Source organism: Plecotus auritus (assembly GCF_963455305.1).
Source record: "Plecotus auritus genome assembly, chromosome: 2".
Lineage (NCBI taxonomy): Eukaryota > Metazoa > Chordata > Mammalia > Chiroptera > Vespertilionidae > Plecotus > Plecotus auritus.
In genome coordinates, this window is record NC_137771.1 from 195,389,663 (window position 1) to 195,411,146 (window position 21,484).

The 21,484-nt window shown below is 45.0% G+C and overlaps 1 protein-coding gene across 7 annotated transcripts in view; it reads right to left on the minus strand.

Annotated features, from left to right (window-relative positions):
* The window catches only part of FNDC3B (fibronectin type III domain containing 3B), a 341,119-nt gene that overhangs the window by 14,503 nt on the left and 305,132 nt on the right, over window positions 1-21,484 (minus strand). For all 7 annotated transcript variants that reach the window (XM_080656861.1, XM_080656865.1, XM_080656862.1 and 4 more), the window contains 3 exons: window positions 20,177-20,389; window positions 4,035-4,201; window positions 2,958-3,085 (listed from right to left, as the gene is read on the minus strand). In XM_080656861.1, the coding sequence (XP_080512987.1) occupies window positions 2,958-3,085; window positions 4,035-4,201; window positions 20,177-20,389 (508 nt within the window). The remainder of the gene's footprint in view (window positions 1-2,957; window positions 3,086-4,034; window positions 4,202-20,176; window positions 20,390-21,484) is intronic.

The following is a 21,484-nucleotide window of genomic DNA, read 5'->3' on the forward strand; positions in this document are numbered from 1 at the left end:
TGGATCAGGGTGGGGGTTCCCTTGGGGCATGGAGCGGCCTGGGTGAGGATCCAGTGGTGGTTTGCAGGCTGGCCATGGCCCCTGGCGACCCAAGCAGAGGCCCTGGTATCTGGGCTTTATTTATCTTCTATAATTGAAACTTTGTAGCCTTGAGCGGAGCCAAGCCTCTTGCTTGCTCTGTGGCCACAGCCATTTTTGTTGGGATTTATTTATCTTCTATAATTGAAACTTTGTAGCCTTGAGTGGAGGCCTGGGCCCGCCAGGGCATGGGGAAAGCTTGGCTTCCTCCATTGCAGGGGGCAACCCAAGCCTCCTGCTCTCTCCAGCTCCATGGCTGCCTCCATTTTTGTTGGGATTTATTTATCTTCTAGAGGCCCAGTGTATGAAATTTGTGCACGGGGGTGGGGGGGTGTCCCTCAGCCCAGCCTGCACCCTCTCCAATCTGGGATCCCTCTCACAATCCAGGACTGCTGGCTCCCAACCGCTCACCTGCTTGCCTTCCTGATTGCCCCTAACCGCTTCTGCCTGCCAGCCTGATCACCCCCTAACCACTCCCCTGCCAGCCTGATTGATGCTTAACTGCTCCCCTGCCAGCCTGTTTGCCCCTAACTGCCTTCCCCTGCAGGCCTGGTCACCCCTAACTGCCCTCCCCTGCAGGCCTGGTACCCCCCAACTGCTCTCCACCACAGGCCTGGGTCCCTCCCAACTGCCCTTCCCTGCAGACCCAGTCACCTCCAACTTCCCTCCTCTGCTGGCCGGGTCACCCCTACTGCCCTCCCCAGCAGGCTTGACCGCCCCCAACTGCCCTCCCTTGCAGGCCTGGTCCCTCCCACCTGCCCTCCCCTGCTGGCCATCTTGTGTCTACATGGGGGCAGGATCTTTGACCACATGGGGGCAGCCATCTTGTGTGTTGGAGTGATGGTCAATCTGCATATTACTCTTTTATTAGATAGGATAGAGACCTGGTGCATGGGTGGGGGCCAGCTGGTTTGCCCTGAAGTGTGTCCCGGATCAGGGTGGGGGTTCCCTTGGGGTGTGGGGCGTACTGGGCAAGGGGCTTGTGGTGGTTTGCAGGCCAGCCACGCCCCCTGGCGACCCAAGCAGAGGCCCTGGTATCTGGGATTTATTTATCTTCTACAATTGAAACTTTGTAGCCTGGAGTGGAGCCAAGCCTTCTGTCTGCTCCGTGGCGGTAGCCATTTCTGTTGGGATTTATGTATCTTCTTAAATGGAGGCCAAAGCAGGCCAGGGCTGCAACCCCAGCCTCCTGCTCCCTCCAACTCCGTGGCTGCTGCCATTTTTGTTGGGCTTTATTTATCTTCTATAATTGAAACTTTGTAGCATTGAGTGGAGGCCTGGGCCAGCAAGGGTAGGCGGAAAGCTTGGCTTCCTCCATTGCCAGGGAAATCCAAGCCTCCCTCCTGCTCTCTGTGGCTGCAGCCATCTTGGTTGGGTTTATTTGCATATTCCCTCCTGATTGGCTGGTGGGTGTGGCTGGTGGGTGTAGTGGAGGTATGGTCAATTTGCATATTACTCTTTTATTAGATAGGATAATTGAAACTTTGCAGCCTTGAGTGGAGGTCTGGGCCGGCCAGGGTGTGCTGAAAGCTTGGCTTCCTCCATTGCTGGGGGCAACCCAAGCCTCCTGCTCTCTGTGGCTGCAGCCATCTTGGTTGGGTTAATTTGTATACTTGCTCCTGATTAGCTGGTGGGCGTGGCTTGTGGGTATAGCTGAGGTATGGTCAATTTGCATATTACTCTTTTATTAGATAGGATATTATATATACTATTTTGACATGTAATTTTTTGCAGTAACATAATTACCACATGAATCTTTCTTCTAATTAATTTCCTTTCAATGTGCATGAAACTGTGCATTAGGCCACTAATTACAATATAAGGAACACTGACCAGCAATTAAACAAAAACTGAATCAGATTATTTTCAACTTGTTTTGTATATCTGCAGCCTCAAGAGCTGGATAAAGAATTCTTCACTAATTATGCTCATTTCAGAAGACAGGTGGCAATGTGTCTTCAATTTTCTGAGTTTGATATAAATGCATGACTGAAGTGCTGATAAGAAATGGGCCTTAGCTTTCCTAATGTAGTAACGGTATGATGTCCTGATTTCATATAAACAAGTAGTCATTAAGTTCCTGGGAACATTTTATATTTCATATAAACAAGTAGTCATTAGTTTCTGTTATAGAAACTAACAGAGTATCTGAATTTTTACTTGTCAGTGTCTTAGAATGTGTGGGTTTGGAAGAATCAGCGTCAAGAAGGGGTGTGAAAATCATAAAACTAAATTCTTTATCTGCCTGGATTCCAATGACATTTTCTCTTGCGTAGGTTTATCATGTGATCTGCACAGCCTTGCTACTCAGGTTATGGCCCAGCAACGTCAGCATCACGTGGGAGCTTGAACCCTCACCCCAGACCCACTGAACCAGAGTCTGCATTTTAACAGGTTCCCATGCACATTGGAGGATGACCTAGAGCTCCTGAATCACAGGCTGCAAGAGTCGATAGGTCCTATTCCTTATTCTGCTGCTGTAACTTCTATTAAAAGAAGACGGGATACAGGCTTCAGTAGTTCAGTAAAGACTACCTGCTCTCTACAGTAAAACCACTTGCACTTTAGCTTTCAATTACAGACAGACTTTGATGTTTGCAAACACCACGGCCAATATCAAATACAAATACAGAACTCTTTACAGATAAGATTATGCTTGAGAACTGACAGTTTGAGATGAATACCACCACATGCAAATAAAATGTAAACTAGGGCTTATAAACTCTAAAGAACTAGGTAATGGGTGCGCGTAGGGAGTTTCCACAATTGATTTTAAGAAAAATGGAGCTCACTGGTCACTGAATCACTCATGGCGACAGGGGAAGGCAAGGGCCAGCCTGACTCAGAGCTGCACACCTGCTGTGCACAGTGGTTCTCACCTGTTTGTACTCAGATTCTCTTCCGACCAATACCTGCAGAACGTAGTTGACAGGGTCGCCTTTCATTGGTGGTACCGTCTCCCATAAAATTTCACATGAATTTCCTTCTAACTGTGTTACTCGAGGTGCTGAAATACAAATTAACACACTCAAGATCAGAATTAAAAGCATCACATTAACAGTGACAGTTTTAGTAATATGAGAGAGAGAGAGAGAGAGAGCGCGCGCGTGCGCGCATGAGAGCACACTTGTGTCTGCCCCAGGGGAGTTACTTGCCCAGCCTCCTATAAAACCAGCAGGGCACCCTTTCCACAGGTAAGATGCTCCGCGACTGGCCAGCCATTGGTGAAACATCCTTTGCTCATTATCCTATTGATAACTGCTTGGCCTGAATTGAATTTTTGTTATTTTTTTTCAAAGGCTACCTTCTATGATTAGGTCCTGAGCTAGGTAATTTGGGGAATGCAAAAATCGGTACCATAAACCCCGCTTTCTAGGAAATTAAGGTCTAACTGAGGGAAGGGGAGAGTAAGGCATGAGACAAGTACAAAAAGAAACATACTGTAAAGCAGATTAGAGTGAGAAGTATAAGTAAAATGTTAGGAAATTCCAGTGGAGAAAGAGTCCCATGTGTGAGAGTCTAGGGAAGGTTGCGGAACAGGTGACATTTGAGGTAGGTCCTGGGGAATGGGCAGCACTGAAAGAAAGCCTTTAAATTTAAATTGTTGCATATTTATAGTTTTCAGCTTATCTTTTACCTACTGGACTCACCATTCTATAACATTTAAATTTCTATAACATTTTAAGTGATATTAGTTTGTAGTAAGGCACTTAAAAATGTTATAGAAATTTAAAATATTGTCTCATTGCTTATGTATATCTCTACAGCTTAATTTAATATCAATTTTTCTATTTTTTAACCAGAGCTTATAACTATTCTCTCTGAAGTATGTGTATAGACTTTTTGGGACATCCTATATTACAAGAGTATACTTCAAGTCAGACTTGTACCTCCTACTCTAATTTCTATTTCCTTCCTCTCACAGAAGAGCAGGCCAGAATACAGGGTCTACAAACCTTTGAGGGTGGGGGGGACACTCTTAGTTGTGCTGAAGGTGTAGGTTTCCGAGAAGGGCCCTTCCCCAGCTTCGCTCGCTGCCTGGATTCGGAAGGAGTAGCACGTGAATTCCGTCAATCTCTGGACCTTGTAGGTGTGGCTGGGTCCTCTGTAGATTGAAATAAACCTAGGAGGAGGAGCAGAATCCATCAGCCACATGAACTTTTATTACTGAGAAGAAATGAATTACGATACAAACTAGTGGAGCAGATTAGACCATCTTGGTAAATGCTTTTCATACAGTCTGAATTATAATAATCACTCAGTTGCTAGCTATAGTTAAGTTTAGGGTCTAATATATCTTTACATAAAAGAAAAACACGCATTTAAGTACATATAAAGCTTAGAATGAAATCCCTTTAATTATACTATAGATTCTAGAAACATCATTTGTTTCTAGAATGCTTTTATTAATAAAATTTCAAGTTTTTCATAATGGTAATATCTATATAATCTGATACTGTCAATCTACCTTCTACTATGTACATAGGCAATGAAGTTAATGTTAATTGGCCACCTAAGAAATACAATGTCCTATTTCCCTGAATTTTCCAAAACTGAGGTTTAGCTAGAAAATACTTAAACATGTACCTTCTACCTTCCCAAGAGCTCTCAAAGCCCCTTTCTCAAACTAATAAGAAGACATTTAGGATTATAACTCTTGGAGAAAATATGTAAAAGAAACAAAATACTTTGCTCAGAATCATCCATCACAGTTAATCAAAATAACAGAAAAACAGCACAGGTAGGCTAAACAGTTTAGACTGGCAGCTTCTGGATCCTTCTCCCATCTAAACCAGGACACAATATTTGTACTTCGCTGCTAATTAATATTTCCATGAGACATAAGCATAGAAGGCATGAGATTAAAAAATAAATCCTTGCCCAGCCGGCATGGCTCACTGGTTGAGCACCGACCTATGAACCAGGTCACAATTCAATTCCCGGTCAGGGCACATGCCTAGGTTGTGGGTCAATCCCCAGTACAGGGCGTGCAGGAGGCAACCGGTCAATGATTCTCTCTCATCATTGATGTTTCTATCTCTCTCTCTCTCCTTTCCTCTCTGAAATAAATAAAAATTTATTTTAAAAAAAATAAGGCCTTACATGTCAACTCTTGTCCCCCAAGGCCTTGAAAAATTGCTATTTTCACAATGAAACTGCATTACTTAGAACTACATCATGCGGTCATCATTTGTCTTTTTTTTAAAAAAAAACACACACCAGAATATGATTATATTTAATACACAAGTTTGATACAACCAAAAAGTAAAACACCAGAGTAAAATAGTAACAAAAAACATGGCATTTCATTTGCAATGCATGAGAAATGGTTAACATCTTTAGTCATAAACAAGCTCTCATCATTTGTTTTTATAGCTACTAGTAACTGTAAAATTTTGGAAATAACATAACGACCCATAAATTATCCAGGATCTTTAGGAGATTCGGGATCTGGATCCTGTTGGTCCAGGGACACTTGGAGAACACTGTCGGAGCTAATCCAACCACACAACTCCCTTCTCCTGCACATGCCACGTGGCTGCAGTTTCCAGTGCTGCCTCCTCACCTGAGGACAATCGCTGTGTCCAGATGCTGCTGGAAGTCGGTCAGGGAGAGAATCATAATTCAAAATGTGACTCTTAGGTCCATTTGGCCTAAGGGGTCAGCAAAATTCATGCATTCATTTGGCAAACATTTGAACATCTGCTGTGCACAAGGCTCTGTGCATTCAAAGCCGAATAAGACCTAATCCCTGTCAGTCAGTTGGTCCTGGGTCTGGGCAGGGTTTTCTGAGGGAGAGGAGCAGCTTTCCACGTGCTGGGGAACAGTCCCTCTGGGCAGATGGATGGATAGAGGTAAAACAACTCTCTAAATAAAACCTGTCAGAATCAGTACTTATTTTAAAATGTCCATGCATTCATCAGCATTTGCAGTTGAGTTCCTGAGCCACAGTCCTTCGACCTATTACATGTCCCTCTGCTCTGCTCTGTAAGGAAGTACCTTTAACTGAAGGCTGAACATGTAAAGCCAGAGTCCAGGCTGAATCCCACAAATACCATGGCAACCTATTCAGTGCTCTTGATGCATCACCACCTTAACGAAGATACTCTTGCTAATGCCAGAGGCAAACAGCTATTTATTAACTCAGCCTCACCTGGGCCAGAATCTCTAACCTGAGTAATTGCCCTTAATTATACCACAAAATGGAAATCATGGTTTAAGAAGTAAAAGTGTTACATCTCCATTACAAACTTACAACAAAGCCTGGATTTTAAAGGAGTTGGGGGGACTACTACCCCCAGCAGTGGCTCTCTGTCCTGCCCTGCTTGAAGGTGAGCATTTCCTTTTGAAAATAAGTCCAGTATGTCTATGGAGGCAGCAGCATGTCTCTGACTGTCCCTTTAATGTAGCCACCTGTCTGCTCCGGTGCTAATAGAGCATGACCTGTTTGCTGCTCCGATGAAAGCCATCGCTGTGTTGCCTGACCTCCCTCCCCTCAGAAAAGGCATGGATGCGGGGAGGGGGAGTCTTCCTATTTGGTTCTCAAAATGCGTATGGAAATAGCTAACACAGATGGTGGCTAGTTAACCAGGTGCAGAGCCCTCAATAGCAGGAAAGACAGTGGAGGGCATGACAGGGTCTCTCCTGAGTGCAAGGGGCAAGGAGGTGGGGGAGGGGAGACATTGGGGATCCTAAGAGTTTCGGGATTACCATTCCAAGATAGTCAAGCATCAACAGTGTCAATCCTACGTTAATTGCCCACCTAGAGAAATAGATGCACCCTGTCCCCATGGGCCTGTGTCCTAATGGACACACAAGGGCCCAAGGTCAGAGGAGCTGAGCAATGAAGCCAAGGAGGTTGTCCCCTCTGCTTTCTGAGGACCTCCCCTAATCACCTCATCCCACAGGGGGCTGTTTCAGACAGGCACCATCATGTCTGCACACTGTTTAAGAGCTCATATTTTTCTCACTTTAGAAATTTTCTCCATCCTTTTCTCCTTTAGGAAATGAATAGCTAAGAGCAGAGATAGCTAAGGAAATAGCTAAGGAAATGAATACCTAAGAGAACTGAAGAATCAAATTGTGGGGTGAAAGGGATGAGAAAGACCTGGTATGGAATATGGAATATGGAAGTCATTTACCATAGTTACTTCTTATTACATATTATTTTACTGTTTTAACAAAGAAATTTATAAAATGTACAAGTAGGTAGAGTCTAGTTCAGTTTAACAATCCTATATAATAAAGAGGTAATATGCAAATTGACCTTCATGCCCTCATACAAGATGGCCTCCCCCATGTGGTCAAAGATGGCCGGCACAAGATGGCTGGCAGGGGAGGGTAGTTGTGGGCGATCAGGCCAGCAGGGGAGGGCAGTTAGGGGCGACCAGGCCAGCAGGGGAGGGCAGTTGGGGGCAACCTGGCCTGCAGGGGAGAACAGTTGGGGGTGACCAGGCCAGCAGGGGAGGGCAGTTGGGGGTGACCGGGCCTGCAAGGAAGGGCAGTTAGGGGCAATTGGGCCAGCAAGGGAGCAGTTAGGCATCTATTAGGCTGGCAGGGGAGTGGTTAGGGGGTGATCAGGCTGGCAGGCAGGGGAGAGGTTGGGATCCAGCAGTCCTGGATTGTGAGAGGGATGTCCCAGATTGGAGAGGGTGCAGGCTGGGCTGAGGGACACCCCGCCCCCCCTCAAATGCCCCAGTGCAAGAATTTCATGCACTGGGCCTCTAGTCAGGAAATAAAATCTTTCAGAAAATCTCAGCTCTAATTTTAGGTTTCTGAAAATATCTTCATATAAAAGACAATTTGGCACTTTCAGTCTAATTTTAAGGGTTTTAGTTTTGAAAACTTTTAATGGGTAACACTGGTTGTAAGTTTTCTACACCCATCTTGGTAACTGATATGCTCTCTGTAAGTGCAGGTTCTGCGACCAGGACTGGCATTGCAGACTGAGACACCAGCAACTCCATCCTCTCCGTGCCTCCACATTCTCCTCTGTGCAATGATAGGACCAGCCTCAGAGAGCTGTTGTGAGGGTTAAGTCGGTTAATAAAAGAAGAGTGCTCAGAACACCTTTGACATGTAATAACCACGTATTATGTGTTAGCTGTAATTATTTTATAATGCTGAGAATATAGGACTTTATTTATTTACTAGAGGCCCGATGCATGAAATTCATGCACCGGGGGGGTGGGGGGGGAAGGGGGTACATGTGTCCCTCAGCCCAGCCTGCACCCTCTCCAATCTGGGACATCCCTCTCACAAAACAGGACTGCTGGCTCCCAACCGCTCGCCTGCCTGCCTGCCTGATTGCCCCCAATTGCCCTCCCCTGCTGGCCTGGTCACCCCTAACTGCCCTCCCCTGCTGGCCTGGTCACCCCTAACTGCCCTCCCTTGCCAACCTGGTGGCCCCTAATTGCCCCTCCCCTGCCAACCTGGTCACCCCCAACTGCCCTCCCATGCAGGCCTGGTACCCCCAACTGCTCTCCCCTGCAGGCCTGGTCATCCCCAACTGCCCTCCCCTGCAGGCCTGGTCCCTTCCAACTGCCCTCCACTGCAGGCCTGGTTGCCCCCAACTGCCCTCCTCTGCCAGCCCAGTCACCCCTAACTGCCCTCCTCTGCCGGCCTGGTCACCCCCAACTGCCCTCCCCTGAAGGCCTGGTCCCCAACTGCCCTCCCCTGCAGGCCTGGTTGCCCCTAACTGCTCTCCCCTGCTGGACTGGTCACCCCCAACTGCCCTCCCCTGCAGGCCCAGTCACTCCTAACTCCCCTCCCCTGCAGGCCTGGGTCCCTCCCAACTGCCCTCCCCTGCTGGCCTGAGTCCCTCCCAACTGCCCTTCTCTGCCGGCCCGGTCACCCCTAACTGCCCTCCCCTGCAGGCCTGGTTCCCCACAACTGCCCTACCCTGCAGGCCTGGTCCCCCCCTAACTGCCCTCCCCTGCTGGCCTGAGTCCCTCCCAACTGCCCTCCTCTGCTGGCCCGGTCACCCCTAACTGCCCTCCCCTGCAGGCCTGGTCCCCCACAACTGCCCTACCCTGCAGGCCTGGTCACCCCTAACTGCCCACCCCTACAGGCCTGGTCCCTCCCAACTTCCATCCCCTGCAGGCCTGGGTTCCTCCCAACTGCTCTCCCCTGCAGGCCTGATCACCCACAACTGCTCTCCCCTGCATGCCATCTTGTGTCCACAGGGGGGCAGCCACCTTTGACCACATAGGGGTAGCCATCTTGTGTGTTGGAGTGATGGTCAATTTGCATATTACCCTTTTATTATATAGGATTTGAATCCTCACCCAAGGATATTTTTTTTCCATTGACTTTTAGAGAGAGTGAAAGGGAGAAGGAAAGGGGAGAGAGAAACATCGAATGGTTTTCTCCTGAATGCGCCTGACGGAAGCCTGGGGATCACTCTGCAACCAAGGTACATGCCCTTAACCAGGAATTGAACCTGCTACCCTTTGGTCCTTGGTCAATGCTCTAACCACTTAGCAAAACTGGACAGGGCAAGACAAGACAGGATTTTAACCAAGAGACTCCAGTCTCCCTCTGGGAGACCATTTGCATCACTGTCTTTTCTCCTGGGTGGGAAGTCAGCTGCATGGTGAGCAAGGCTGCCCTGCAGACCAGACCCCTGACCTCAGGCATCAGCTGTGGGACTCCATCCACAGGCATGTTTAAGGTTGCTGGTCTTCTCACACTAGGACCCATCACCCATCAGTGAAGTGCAGGCAGGAGCACCTCCCTCAGCAGACCGTGGTGGGAGGCAATGTGACAGCTCGTGTGAAAGTCCCTACACAGAGTAGGCCTCGCTGATCCTAAATTTCGTTCTGTATAAGCTGACAGTCTGTTTAAAACTTCTGTTTAAAATAATACAGGCCAACCAAAACAAAAAGCAGGCAAGACAACACAAAAAGAACACAATTCTTTTTGTGTCCCCATTCTGTAATTATTTTCCATCATTCCAAGAGGCAGCAGAAGAGAGACTGTCTTTCTTCAGAGCCCGAGATTTATGCCTGTGGCATGGTGGCCTCTTTAGGAGGCTCCGCAGGTTAACATACCCTGTGGCTAGAACCACTCAGGGAGAGATTAATAATATTCATCAAATACTTGTCTCTCAAAGATCAACTTAATTTTTTCCCCTCCTAAATCTTTTTTCTTTTTTAAAGACCAACCTCATTTTAAAGTTCACTGATAGTAGGTGAGAAGCCTTTGGTGGTAGAATTAAACATGCTATACTTCCTAAGACACATGATGGGAGGATCCACACTTAAAATGCAACCAAGGACTGAGCTCAGTGCACAGCTTAGCCATAAGGAGCACAGTAGCACAGGAGCATTCATATAAGTAACAGTGAACATTTCATTTTTACTCTGGTCACCAAATTAAATTATTTTGAGGAGACCCCTCCCTCTCCTGCTCTATTTAGAGTGCACAGGGTCAGTGCTTGGACCCCATACATGCTCATGCACCACATGTCCTGGAACATGAGGCACAGGAGAGGGTGACAGGAGTCTGGCTGGCGTGAAGGCCTGAACCATACTACCTTGGCATGCACTGCCCAGGTCTGGGGAAGGAAGATCCCAGAATGGAGAGAAATCAACTGGGAATATGGGGAGACATAGAAACAACAGGGGTGACTAACCACAAAAGATGGTTAAAAGAACTCTCTCTGAGACCTCAAACCCTTGATTTCTGAGGGTGGGTGTGGCCCAGGGAACAAGGGACACCCTGTGTGGGGAAAGGCCTACTTTCCCTGGCCACTCCCTGGTCTATGCTGCCTGGACCATCCGTCCCTTCTCCTTCCCCCCTCCTCCTCCAACACTGTTGGTGGGAAGTGGTGGAGTGCAGGGGCTTCAACCCAGGAAGACTGGATGCAAATCTCAGCTCTGCCTCTTACCGCCCAATCACTCGCCCCTGCTAAGCATCAGTTTCTCCCATCTGCAAAACAGGGACAGTCTCCATCTCCTGGGCTGTTTTAAGAGTCAAATCTGGGAATGTGGGTAAAAAGCCCAAAACATAGTAAGAGTTCAATACATGGTATCCACTGGCTCTGTCCCACCGACCACCTCCCAGGGATCCAGACAGGCTAGTGTGCCCTGAGAACAGCTGTGTTCTCACCCCTGCCATGCAGGTCTCTCCCCAGGTTACGGGGGCCATTGCCAGCTCAATCCCAGCAGGAGCAGGTCCATCTGAACTTGTGATGTTCTGCTATCAGACACATAGCTCTCCCCAAGATAACTTAATCTAACTTGGTGACCAGAGTAAAAATGAAATGTTCATTGTTACTTTTGTTATATGAATGCTCCTGTGCTATAAACACAATGCAATAATGGGTGTGTAGCAGGTGACATGGTTCCGGGACCACATTAAATGCACAAAAGTCACTGAGAAATTTTAATATCAGTTCAGGCTGAGGCATATGTAGCCCCAGGGACCCCAATGGTATCACAGCTCCTTAAAGGTCACCCTGGACCCACACTAGCAGCTCCTGAGGGGTCTTCTACCTCATCCTCAGTCCCTGCTGCCCATGGCCACGTACCTTTGGAGGCACCAGCCCCAGGAGGCAGGGCTCCTGTGAACACCCAGTAAGAAGAGGATAGGTGTGGGAACACCTGTGGGGCTCCACTGCAATGCTGCCCCATTGGCACGGGGACTGAAGGTAGAGTGGGTAATACACCCTTTCAGGCAGCAGACTTGATCGTGGGCTCTATAGCCGTTAAGGTGTTTCGGTCTCTGTAAACAGGTATGATAATAGTGCTGACCCCTCGGGGCTGTTGTGAGAATCTAATGGGACAGTGCAGGGAGAGCCCATTACAAAATGCCCAGCACCTGTTATTAATAACAAAGCACCAAGGCTCTGAGTGATTTACCTCCTTTCTCAATGTTGCAGAAGCCTGAAGGCTGGCCCCAGAATGCTTCCCTCTTACTTATATTCCCACAGGCTTTCCTGAGTTGGAGAGAAAGCTGTGCAAGTGAATACCATCCACCCTGTCTAGCAAACCCAGGCCAAGGAGGCCAAGAACTGCTGCAGAAAACAGATGGTGATGGGAGCAGGGGGTCCTACATAAGAGCTGCCTATTAATGGGAATGTGGGCCTTTTTACTCAGGGAAAGGGAAAATGGAGAGAAATGCTCTCTTGTACAAAAAATATTTACTTGTGAGGAAAGACATAAACAAGGCAGATGGTTGGGTGGGTCACTGAAAGTCCAGTCCAAATTAATTCTTTCATGGCTCTGCCTCCGACTTGCTTCAGTGTGACTGGATGTCTTCTTGAAAGTAAACACTTGGAGAGTAACAAGCACACATGGGTTTTAACGTTGGCAATTTATCAGTGATTAAAAACATGCTCTATGTTATCTGTGAATACAAAATGATTCTGCGCATTCTGCGGGCCTGTCAGAGCACTCCGTGAGGGGAGGGGTGGGGGAGGGCGGAACAAAGACCTTGGCCACAATGCAGAGTCTGTTACCTTCACTGTGAACTTGAACAAGCTGATAACTCCCAAGGCTGAGTTTCCAGACATTTGGGATAATAATGTCTTGTTCATCTGGCAGTAATTTTTATGAGATCCAAATCAAAGGACCAAGTCAATTCTATGATCCATATTAAATATACACTAGGAAGGCAAAATAAGAGATTCTTGACATTTTCAATAAATTCTAGGGGGTGGCTATACTTTTAACCTCAGTATTTTAAGCTTTAACACTCTGAAAGATGACTCTTTGCACTAAAGTGCAACTGAAGAAACCCAGACATGTTACGTTTTTGAACCTTTCTTTATCTATATATATATAAAAGGCTAAGCTACCAGCTGACCAGCTGACAGGTATGACACACACTGACCACCAGGGGGCAGACGCTCAACACAGGGGCTGCTGAGCAACAGCAACTTTGCAGAGTGCACTCTCACACTCCGGGACCCCTTGGGGGATGTCGGACTGCCGGTTTTGGCCAGATCCCCACAGGCCAGGCCAAGGGACCCCACCTGCCGGAGAGACCCCACTCACTCTGCAGATGCCCTCTGAGCCCCAGCGCCGCCCCAGGTGTGGCCAGCCGGGAAGGGACTGTGGGAGGTTGGCTCCAGGGTGTGTCTGGTCCATCTGGCCCAGTCCTGCCCTGCTGCGCCACCTTCTAATTAATTTCCTTTCAATGTGCAGGAATCCATGGACCGGGCCTCTACTGTTAAATAATTTTAGAGGAAAATGATATATGAAAAATTTAATTTTAAAATGTGCTTCTTTAAAAACAGTTTTGTTTCAAAAGATATATCCAAGAATGCTCTTGGATAGCTTAACAGGGGTGGGGAACCTTTTTTCTGCCAAGGGCCATTTGGATATTTATACCATTATTCATGGGGCATATAAAATTATCAACTGAAAAAATTAGCCTGCTATATTTGGTCAAACATTTAATTAACTCACACCTAATGCCTTGGCAGGGCCCGACCAAATGGTTTCATGGGTCTTATATATGGCCCACGGGCCACACGTTCCCTACTCCAGGCTTATAACTTCAATTTGCAGGAGAACATAAGAGATAATGCTAAGGTTTTTGTGTTCACTCCTTTGTTGCTATCTTGTAATTTCTAGGCCATTACAGGCTAACAGCAGCCCATTAATATCAACTCGTCAAAATGATTCAATCTGCTGACCTAAAATGGCCTGCAATTTAATAAGGGCTACAAATGGCACATTTCAAAACATGTTTCACACTATTACACATCAATAGATGTTCGTAAGCTCGGTACAGCTATATTCCTTAACAGTGACACGCCACTCCCTTTATTTTTTCTCTGTTTTCCTGGGTTTTATGGTGTGTGTGAATATCCTACATTATTGAAGTGACGTTTGGGAATAGAGGATGTTCAAAAACAGGAATGGATAGCATGTGCCCTCACTCCACCAAGAACACCGAGTCCTGTCATGTCTATGCAGAAGCGGCGGAAGCAGATGGCATCGTGTGGGGACACCTGAGGCAGGGAAGGTGTGTTCCCTGCATTGGTTTGCATGTTAATGAGCATCCCCATATGCAGGCTGAGCATGAAAAGTGCCAACAGCCATTTCCAAAACACCAATGAGGAAAGGAGTGAAATTCCTGCCCTGTCCCCAGCTGCATTCGGACTTGTGATGGATCAGGCTGCAGTACTTTACGGTTAGGGTTCTTTTCTAAGAAATAAAATGTCACCATAGCTACTGATAAAACTCTTTACGTAGAATAAAGAATAAAAAATTCCTATTTTAAATTTTTTGTTCAAACTGGATTTTGTTGTTGATATATTAAAGAAATTTATTTATATTCAAAGAAAGGATGACTGGAGTCTCCAGAGACCACTTGAGGACCTTGAGACCTCCCATTCTTATGCTTTGCTTTCAAATATAGACAGTGAGTCTCCTCTTCAAGCTCTTCCCAGGCTTCCAAATTTCTGTTTGCCCGCCTCTATTTTAGTGGCCTTGACTCAGTCTGATCTGATTGAGGAAAAATGGTGAGGAAAATGCTACCCAATTGTTTGGTTATTTATTTTAAAATAGATAGAAAGTCTATTTTCAAATAGAAGTACTATAATCTGAATTCTACTTCTGGCTTAATTAAGGTATCAAATAGTTCATTTACCACCCCTCACCTCGGCCCGTGTCTGAATATGTTATCCTGAGGCTGATTAAGCTGGCAGTATCCTTTATTGTGTAGGCTGAATTTTTATGGTCCCTTTCTAAGAAATAGAAATGCTTTTCTCCCATTAATCAGGGATTGGAGGCAGGCATCATTAGCTCTATTTTGTAGAGAGAGACACTAAGACAAAAAAGAAGTTCAGGGACATGCCTCTAGGCATCTAGAAACTCAGTAACCGATCTGGGATTACAGCAGAGACTTACCACCCTGGCTGGGAACTCACTGCCTTCTGGTAATGAAGGTGAGGTAAAAATGCCACGTACCCAACCAGGGTGATCATGTGAATCAGGGACTATTCCAGAGAAAGAAACAAGGGCAACTAATCCTGAGGCTGTCTTGTGGGCCCTGAGCTAGTTGCCTGACATCTATTTCATTTAATTCAGCAATATGCTCTGAGAAATATAAGCAGGAGCTTGTTCAGTAATAGGCATGCTTAAACAAGTTCCTTCCTCCCACAGTGGTCATGCAACCTGCCCACTTTTATTAGTTGCCTGGTGTGTATTTCTCAGGGTTACTTTATGCAGATTGCCGTCTGTCCCTCTCCAACAGAGAGCTACAGTCATACTGCTCACATTACAAAGCCCCTCTGATTCTGCTGCTGAAGGGAAAAGTGTCAGGAGCTCAAGGGCTGAGTTAAACGGAGCAAGTGGTAATTATCCACTCAATTAGAGCCCTCTGCCCAGCCCCATTTTGCTGGAGCCTTATTTTAAAATACACTAGCTGTTTGACTAAAGCTGAACAACAGATGAACCATAAATGCATTCCTGGAATTTAACTTCCCCTTGCCGCAGTGCTGTGTACAATTACCAGGAACATGGACCCAGGAGGGTCAGGACAAGAATCAGCATCAAGTCAAATTTTGTGAGGCCAGCATAACATTTCATTTCAGTAACACAGACAAATGCATCTTCAAAACCATCAGTACAGTGTTACAACCTTAAAATGCATGAGCTGACCTTGTTATTCTAATCCCTGTATTAGGTTAGCACAGAATTATGAAAATGTTTACTTTGGGTTTTATTTTTCTCGCATACACAGGAATCAAAGACATTCCGACCTTCTGTGCTCGATCTGCTAAGAATAATGCACTTAACCACTCTATAAACAAATTAAATATAATTTTATTTTTCTGTTGGAGTTAAATTCTCTTGTGTTGTCTGTTCATTTCTTCACATTAATTTATTTTCTCAAAAGATAAACTCCTTAAAGATAAGCCACATACCTCAGAAGACCTAGCACATTGTAGTAATTCAAGAAAAAAATGTACGATTGTGTGATGATAATTTAACTCCTAGGGCTAAACATAGTCCTGCACAAATAAAGCACAGTGACCTTAGACTGGGAACCTGTGGGTCAAAAGCCTCATTACATGGGAAACAAATGTCCGTTTCAAGGGGGAAGCACACTCAACACAGCAACTCCCGGGGATCTGGATGGATTCTCGGTTGATTCAGTTTGAGGCAGGGATTTGGAAAAGATGCCCTTTGGGGTTTCTTACTATTGACCTGAAATAGCCTCACCTTTAAACAGAGCAATGCATCAAGTAGCAGAATGGAGAGACATCATTTACTTGAGAAAGACCCAGGGCCCATTTCTGTGCTTTGGAGTCTATACCCTTGGTTTCTATCCAGTCCTTATCTTTAGTCCCCATCCTTCCTATGGCTTTCTTGCAGGAGATCATAAGATCTGGACCCTTTTAAGACTCAATTAATCTGGTACCTTCTCTAAAAAGCCTCCTCTGTTCATCTGATTTTAAGGGTATAATAGATGTTCTTCCTCCCCCAATGCTGTGCATACTGTCAGTCTTTAAGCTTTCTACATCATGAGTCGCCTGAATGTGTCTGTCCCTTCTACTTATCCCTCATCAGGTGAGCTCCTTAAGGGAGGGCTCTACCTTGGTCACCCTTGTCTAGCCAATTCACAAGCACAGTTTCTTTCTTTGTGTGTATAAAACTCCTAATAATCGTAAGTTGAAATCAAGTCAATCTATCAAAAACAATACATTTTTTCACCTAGACAGTGGAAGGCTTTAGTAGATATCCTATCACCATGAAGAAATTTTCACTTCTTATTCAAGAACCAAATAATGTAGACAAAAACCTCAATGCCTGGCATTTTGCATATTCTCAATAAATAGAAAGCTTGAAAATAAATTTTTGGCCCAACGTTATATTTAGAACTCTCTGGGTCATTTCAGATGTTCTGATTGACAGGTACATAAATGAATGTAATAAATCAGCATATCAGAGATGCAGAACCCTAGGTGTTTTGGACTCTTAAGGAAAGTTAAAATCTTTCTTATTATTTTCTTACTTGTCTAAAGCAGAAGCTAAAATATGAAGAAAAAAGAGGTAACATGCCATTTTAAAAAATATATTTTTATTGATTTCAGAGAGGAAGGGAGAGGGAGAGAGAGAGAGAGAGAGAAACATCAATGATGAGAGAATCATTGATTGGCTGCCTTCCACACGCCCCCCGCCCCCTGCCCCACTGGGGACTAAGCCCACAATCCGGCATGCACCCCAACCCCACATTGAACCTCAACCTCCTGGTTCACAGGTTGATGCTCAACCACTGACCCACACAGACTGGACAGGTAAACACACCATTTTTAACAGACATTTTTTTTGGGTAAAGAATTTAGCTCACAAATGATCTACAACATCGTTGTTTTAAGATAAAAATGATGGAAGAACCTCAGAGTTAATCTTCTAGTTCAACCTCTATTTTATGGATGAGGGAAAAGTTAAGACCAATAGTTTAGCAGCCAAAATCAGCTCACCTGTTTAATTTGACAAATACCAAGCATGGAGTTATTAATTTTTATTGTGCTTCTGTTGCAAAATATGTCTTAAGACTAAGATTACTTGCATAGCTGTCTAGGATAGCTATACAACTTGGGTATAACAGCTCTACTTTCAAATGCCCTGGTGAGTAGTCAATTAAAATGACAAGTCAATCTCTGGTTCTCACCTTGGCCATAAGCAGGACATATATTTTTGCTACATCCATAAACAGACTTATTAGTGGTTAATGAAATCAACACATATGCTAAAGATGTGTACACTTGCTCCAAAACCTATAACTAGAAATCACTCTTGCAATAAGTTCAACGAAAAAGACAACTGCCAATGTGGAAGAAGACATTGTTTCTGTCAATTGAGCAGGCCAGGTGCAAGTCCTAAAGAACCCACAGAGAACTAGCACTGACAAAAACTGTGCCAATAACACTATGCTGTATCCAACTCAAATGGTTTCTCCCTGATCCTTGTGAGTCAAGGTCCAAAGTTAAAGGCTTGGATTCAAGGTGTCATTCACTGCAAGAGTTCAGTTTCAAGACACTAAGGAAGGTCATCTTTAATCTCAAATTAGGCCAAGTTTCATACTATTAAATCCCAGGAATATTACTCCACAAATAGAATGAGAATGTATTATGCTCTATATTCCCATCACTTTAATAACTTTCTGAGAGCACTGACAAATCTAATTTTAAAAAGATAAATCTGGATTTTAGCTCATAAAATTAAGAAAAATACTGTTCCTAATGGTAAGTTTTCTTAAATTACCATTTAAATTTAGGCAAGTCATTTATTTGATTAAAAGGTCAGTCTTGAGTGCTTTTTTTGGGGAGGAAAGCGCATGTATTGATTACTACATTCTGCACTATTTTCTGTCTGGCATGTTTAAATGTCTCACGACAACATGCTCATTTGGACCAGTGCTCCCAGAGCTTTTGTTCTGAGCATCTGCACAGGTCTCTGCACGAGGCACCACAGGTGGCTGCCTGCACAGGACAGGACCGCAGCCGGATGGAGGTGGCTGACTTGGTGCAGAGCCATCACTCTAGTACAACTAAAGGCGTTCTCTATGGAAGGTTCTCTCTACCACCAATGGAAGTCAAAAGCCCAGGAAAAAACATAAAGGCTCATTTATAAATTCTCTCAAATGCTAGCTTTACATATTATCATGCATTCTGTTAATCCAGAATTCCTATTCTTGGCAGCTTTCTCTAGTTTGAGGAGTCCCCTGCCAGTAAAATAATGAGCCCGGGAAAACGCATCCACAGGCACACAGCCCAGTCAGATGAATGATCTGGTCTTTGAGTGAGTATGCCTTAATCTCTAATGAGCCTATCAAAAGAAGCCCCACTTCTCTGGGCTCGCTTCACCAGGACTAGTTTCCAGTAGGACCATCATTTCTTGTTCTTCTGTAATCAAACTACTGGGTTTGACAGGTCTTCAGAGTCAAGTTCAAATGTCACCTGTTTGAAAAACCACCCCTGATCTTTGCAACCAGATGGTATCTGCTTCCTTCAAACTCCCAGAGCACTTTTCTCCTACATCTGCCTCTTCCATATCCCAGAACTCTTTTATTCCAATGACAAACTGGAAAAAAATGTCCTATGATCATTTGTGGGTTGATATTATGCTCCTGGAGGCAGGGCCTCGATTTTTTCTTGACCCACTGAAGACCCACCTCAAACAGTGCCCTCCACACCGTAGAATCCCACTGCACTGAAAGGAATCAAAGCTCTTGAGTAGAGTGGAGGGGGCGGCTGGACAAGGGCTCTGTGCTCCCTAAAACCAGCTCTCCACATGAAGGAATGGGACACTATAATGCATCTAGGGGAAATTACAGAAATACCCCACCCTGACACTGGTTCTGTGCTTTAGCAGGAGTGCCGTAGGGAAGCAGCAACATGTGTCTGGCCCACCTCTTCACCTAATTTCTTTGATTTGGACTTTTGGTAATAGAACATTCTGTCATTAACGTTTGTTCTGCATCTGAATTATTCTTAAATACAGGTCAGCCGCCCATCTTATGATCGGCCATTTTCAGAGGAAATGAAGTCAGGTTAAATAAATACTACGTGAAGGGCTGGATGTGATTTCTGTGGCCAAGAGTGTTTCCTGGGCTTGGAGTCTTATGAAGAATCTCCTATTTGCTCTGGTTAATTCGATATTGCATTGCCCACAGTTAGAGTATAATCCCCATCTGTAAATCACCACAGCTATTTCAGATTGGTAAACATGTTTGTCCTAATGGTTACTGAATATTTAAAGAGGTAACGTCTCTTTCTGGGTCTTATTTCCCTCTGCACTTGTGACTAATTTAATGCTATTACATAGTGTAGACATGAATTTGACAATTTTCTTCTTAGATAATTTCTCTCCATCATTTGATGTTGTGAAAGAAGAAACAAACACATATATTATCACATGTAGGAAAATCAGGATCTTTAGAATGTTGGTTTAGAAATTCCAAGTGAGGACTAGAAGGTATAACTTTGAGTAAAAAAATGCAGGACCTAAAAACATAGGTAATCTTTCCACAAAGACGAAGAGTGTTTTTGGAGTACAGATAAACAAGAGGGCTTCATCCCAAAGCCAAAGCTACAGACTTTCCCGCGCCGCCGCCCCGCCCTGCCCTACCCTACCTCTTGTTCCTGTCCTCCAGCTGCAGGGTGTACACTGTGTCCTCAGCAGCGTGCGTCTTGGCATTGCTGTCTCCCCACTTCAACTTCAGGCTCTGAGGCCCGGCCGCAGCACACTCGAGCCTAGGAGGCAAGGGTGGTAATGGCCGAGTTTTTGCTTTAATGAACTGACTAAAGGGTCCAGCTCCAATTTCATTTATGGCCTGAATCCTGATCCTGGAAAAAGAAATAAATAAAAATATTACAGGTTTAAGAAGCAGCAATTCCTCATATGAAATAAACATTCTGTGGAGTATTTATTACTTGCCCCTAAAGCAATATCATGGAATTAGAAAAACAAATTAAAGTAATTTGAGAACTGGGCAGCTAGGGGGACAGATTATACTCTCTGTCCAAAAAAAAAATAGCAAAAAAATTGAAAAATGAAGCACATCAGCAAGATAACCCTTAGTTCCTTAATTAAAAAAAAAGAAAAAGGCTGTTGCCTGAGGTAAGACATCCTAAAGACATGCTTTTGTATTTTGCTCAGCCATCCTTTAGCTGCTTCACAGTCAGTTTTGGAAGTAGCTGGGCTATAAAGAATAAATGGAATAGAGAACAAATGAGTCTCCTTCAGTTCAAAACCAAAGGAAAACAGCTTGTCCACAGGGCATTTCCCCTCCCTTCTCCAGCTCACCCAGCATCTCTGCTAGTCCTTCCCCAGAGCCAAGCGCTAACAGTGCTGGTTACAGGGTGATGTACAGATGTGCAAAATCTCAACTGGATGTTTACCCTGGGCCTAGTTATGGGTAATAAAGATATTGACACTGCCCTCATGGTCTAGGAATTTACAACCAAACAGTTATAGTGCATATGTAAATTAATATCCTATTATTTCTATTGTCCTCGTTCCTTTATTTCCTTCCTCGTTGACTAAAACGGTTCTGTGAGGTCATCATACAACACATTGACGGCACTGCTCCATCCTCATCCTCAACCCCTCTTCCTGCAGTGACAGAATGTTCTTGAAACTTGTTTCCTCCTGACACTCGGAGGCATTCTCCTCTACTCAGACCAAAGGGCTCACGCACAACCCTTCCCTCCCTTCTGCACAATATGGGCATTTCTGTTGGTAGCCTCAGACATCCCCACAGCTTCGCCCACTTCAAGACCACTCCAGGTCTGCATTTCCTCATGCCCGTGACAGGGCCTCCAGTGGAACCTCCACCAGAACGCCTGCTAGCTAGGTACTGGGCAGTTGTGTCACATTGAAACTTGAGTTGAATTTGAAAGTGTTTTAAAGCACATGATAATAAAAAATATAGTCAAGAG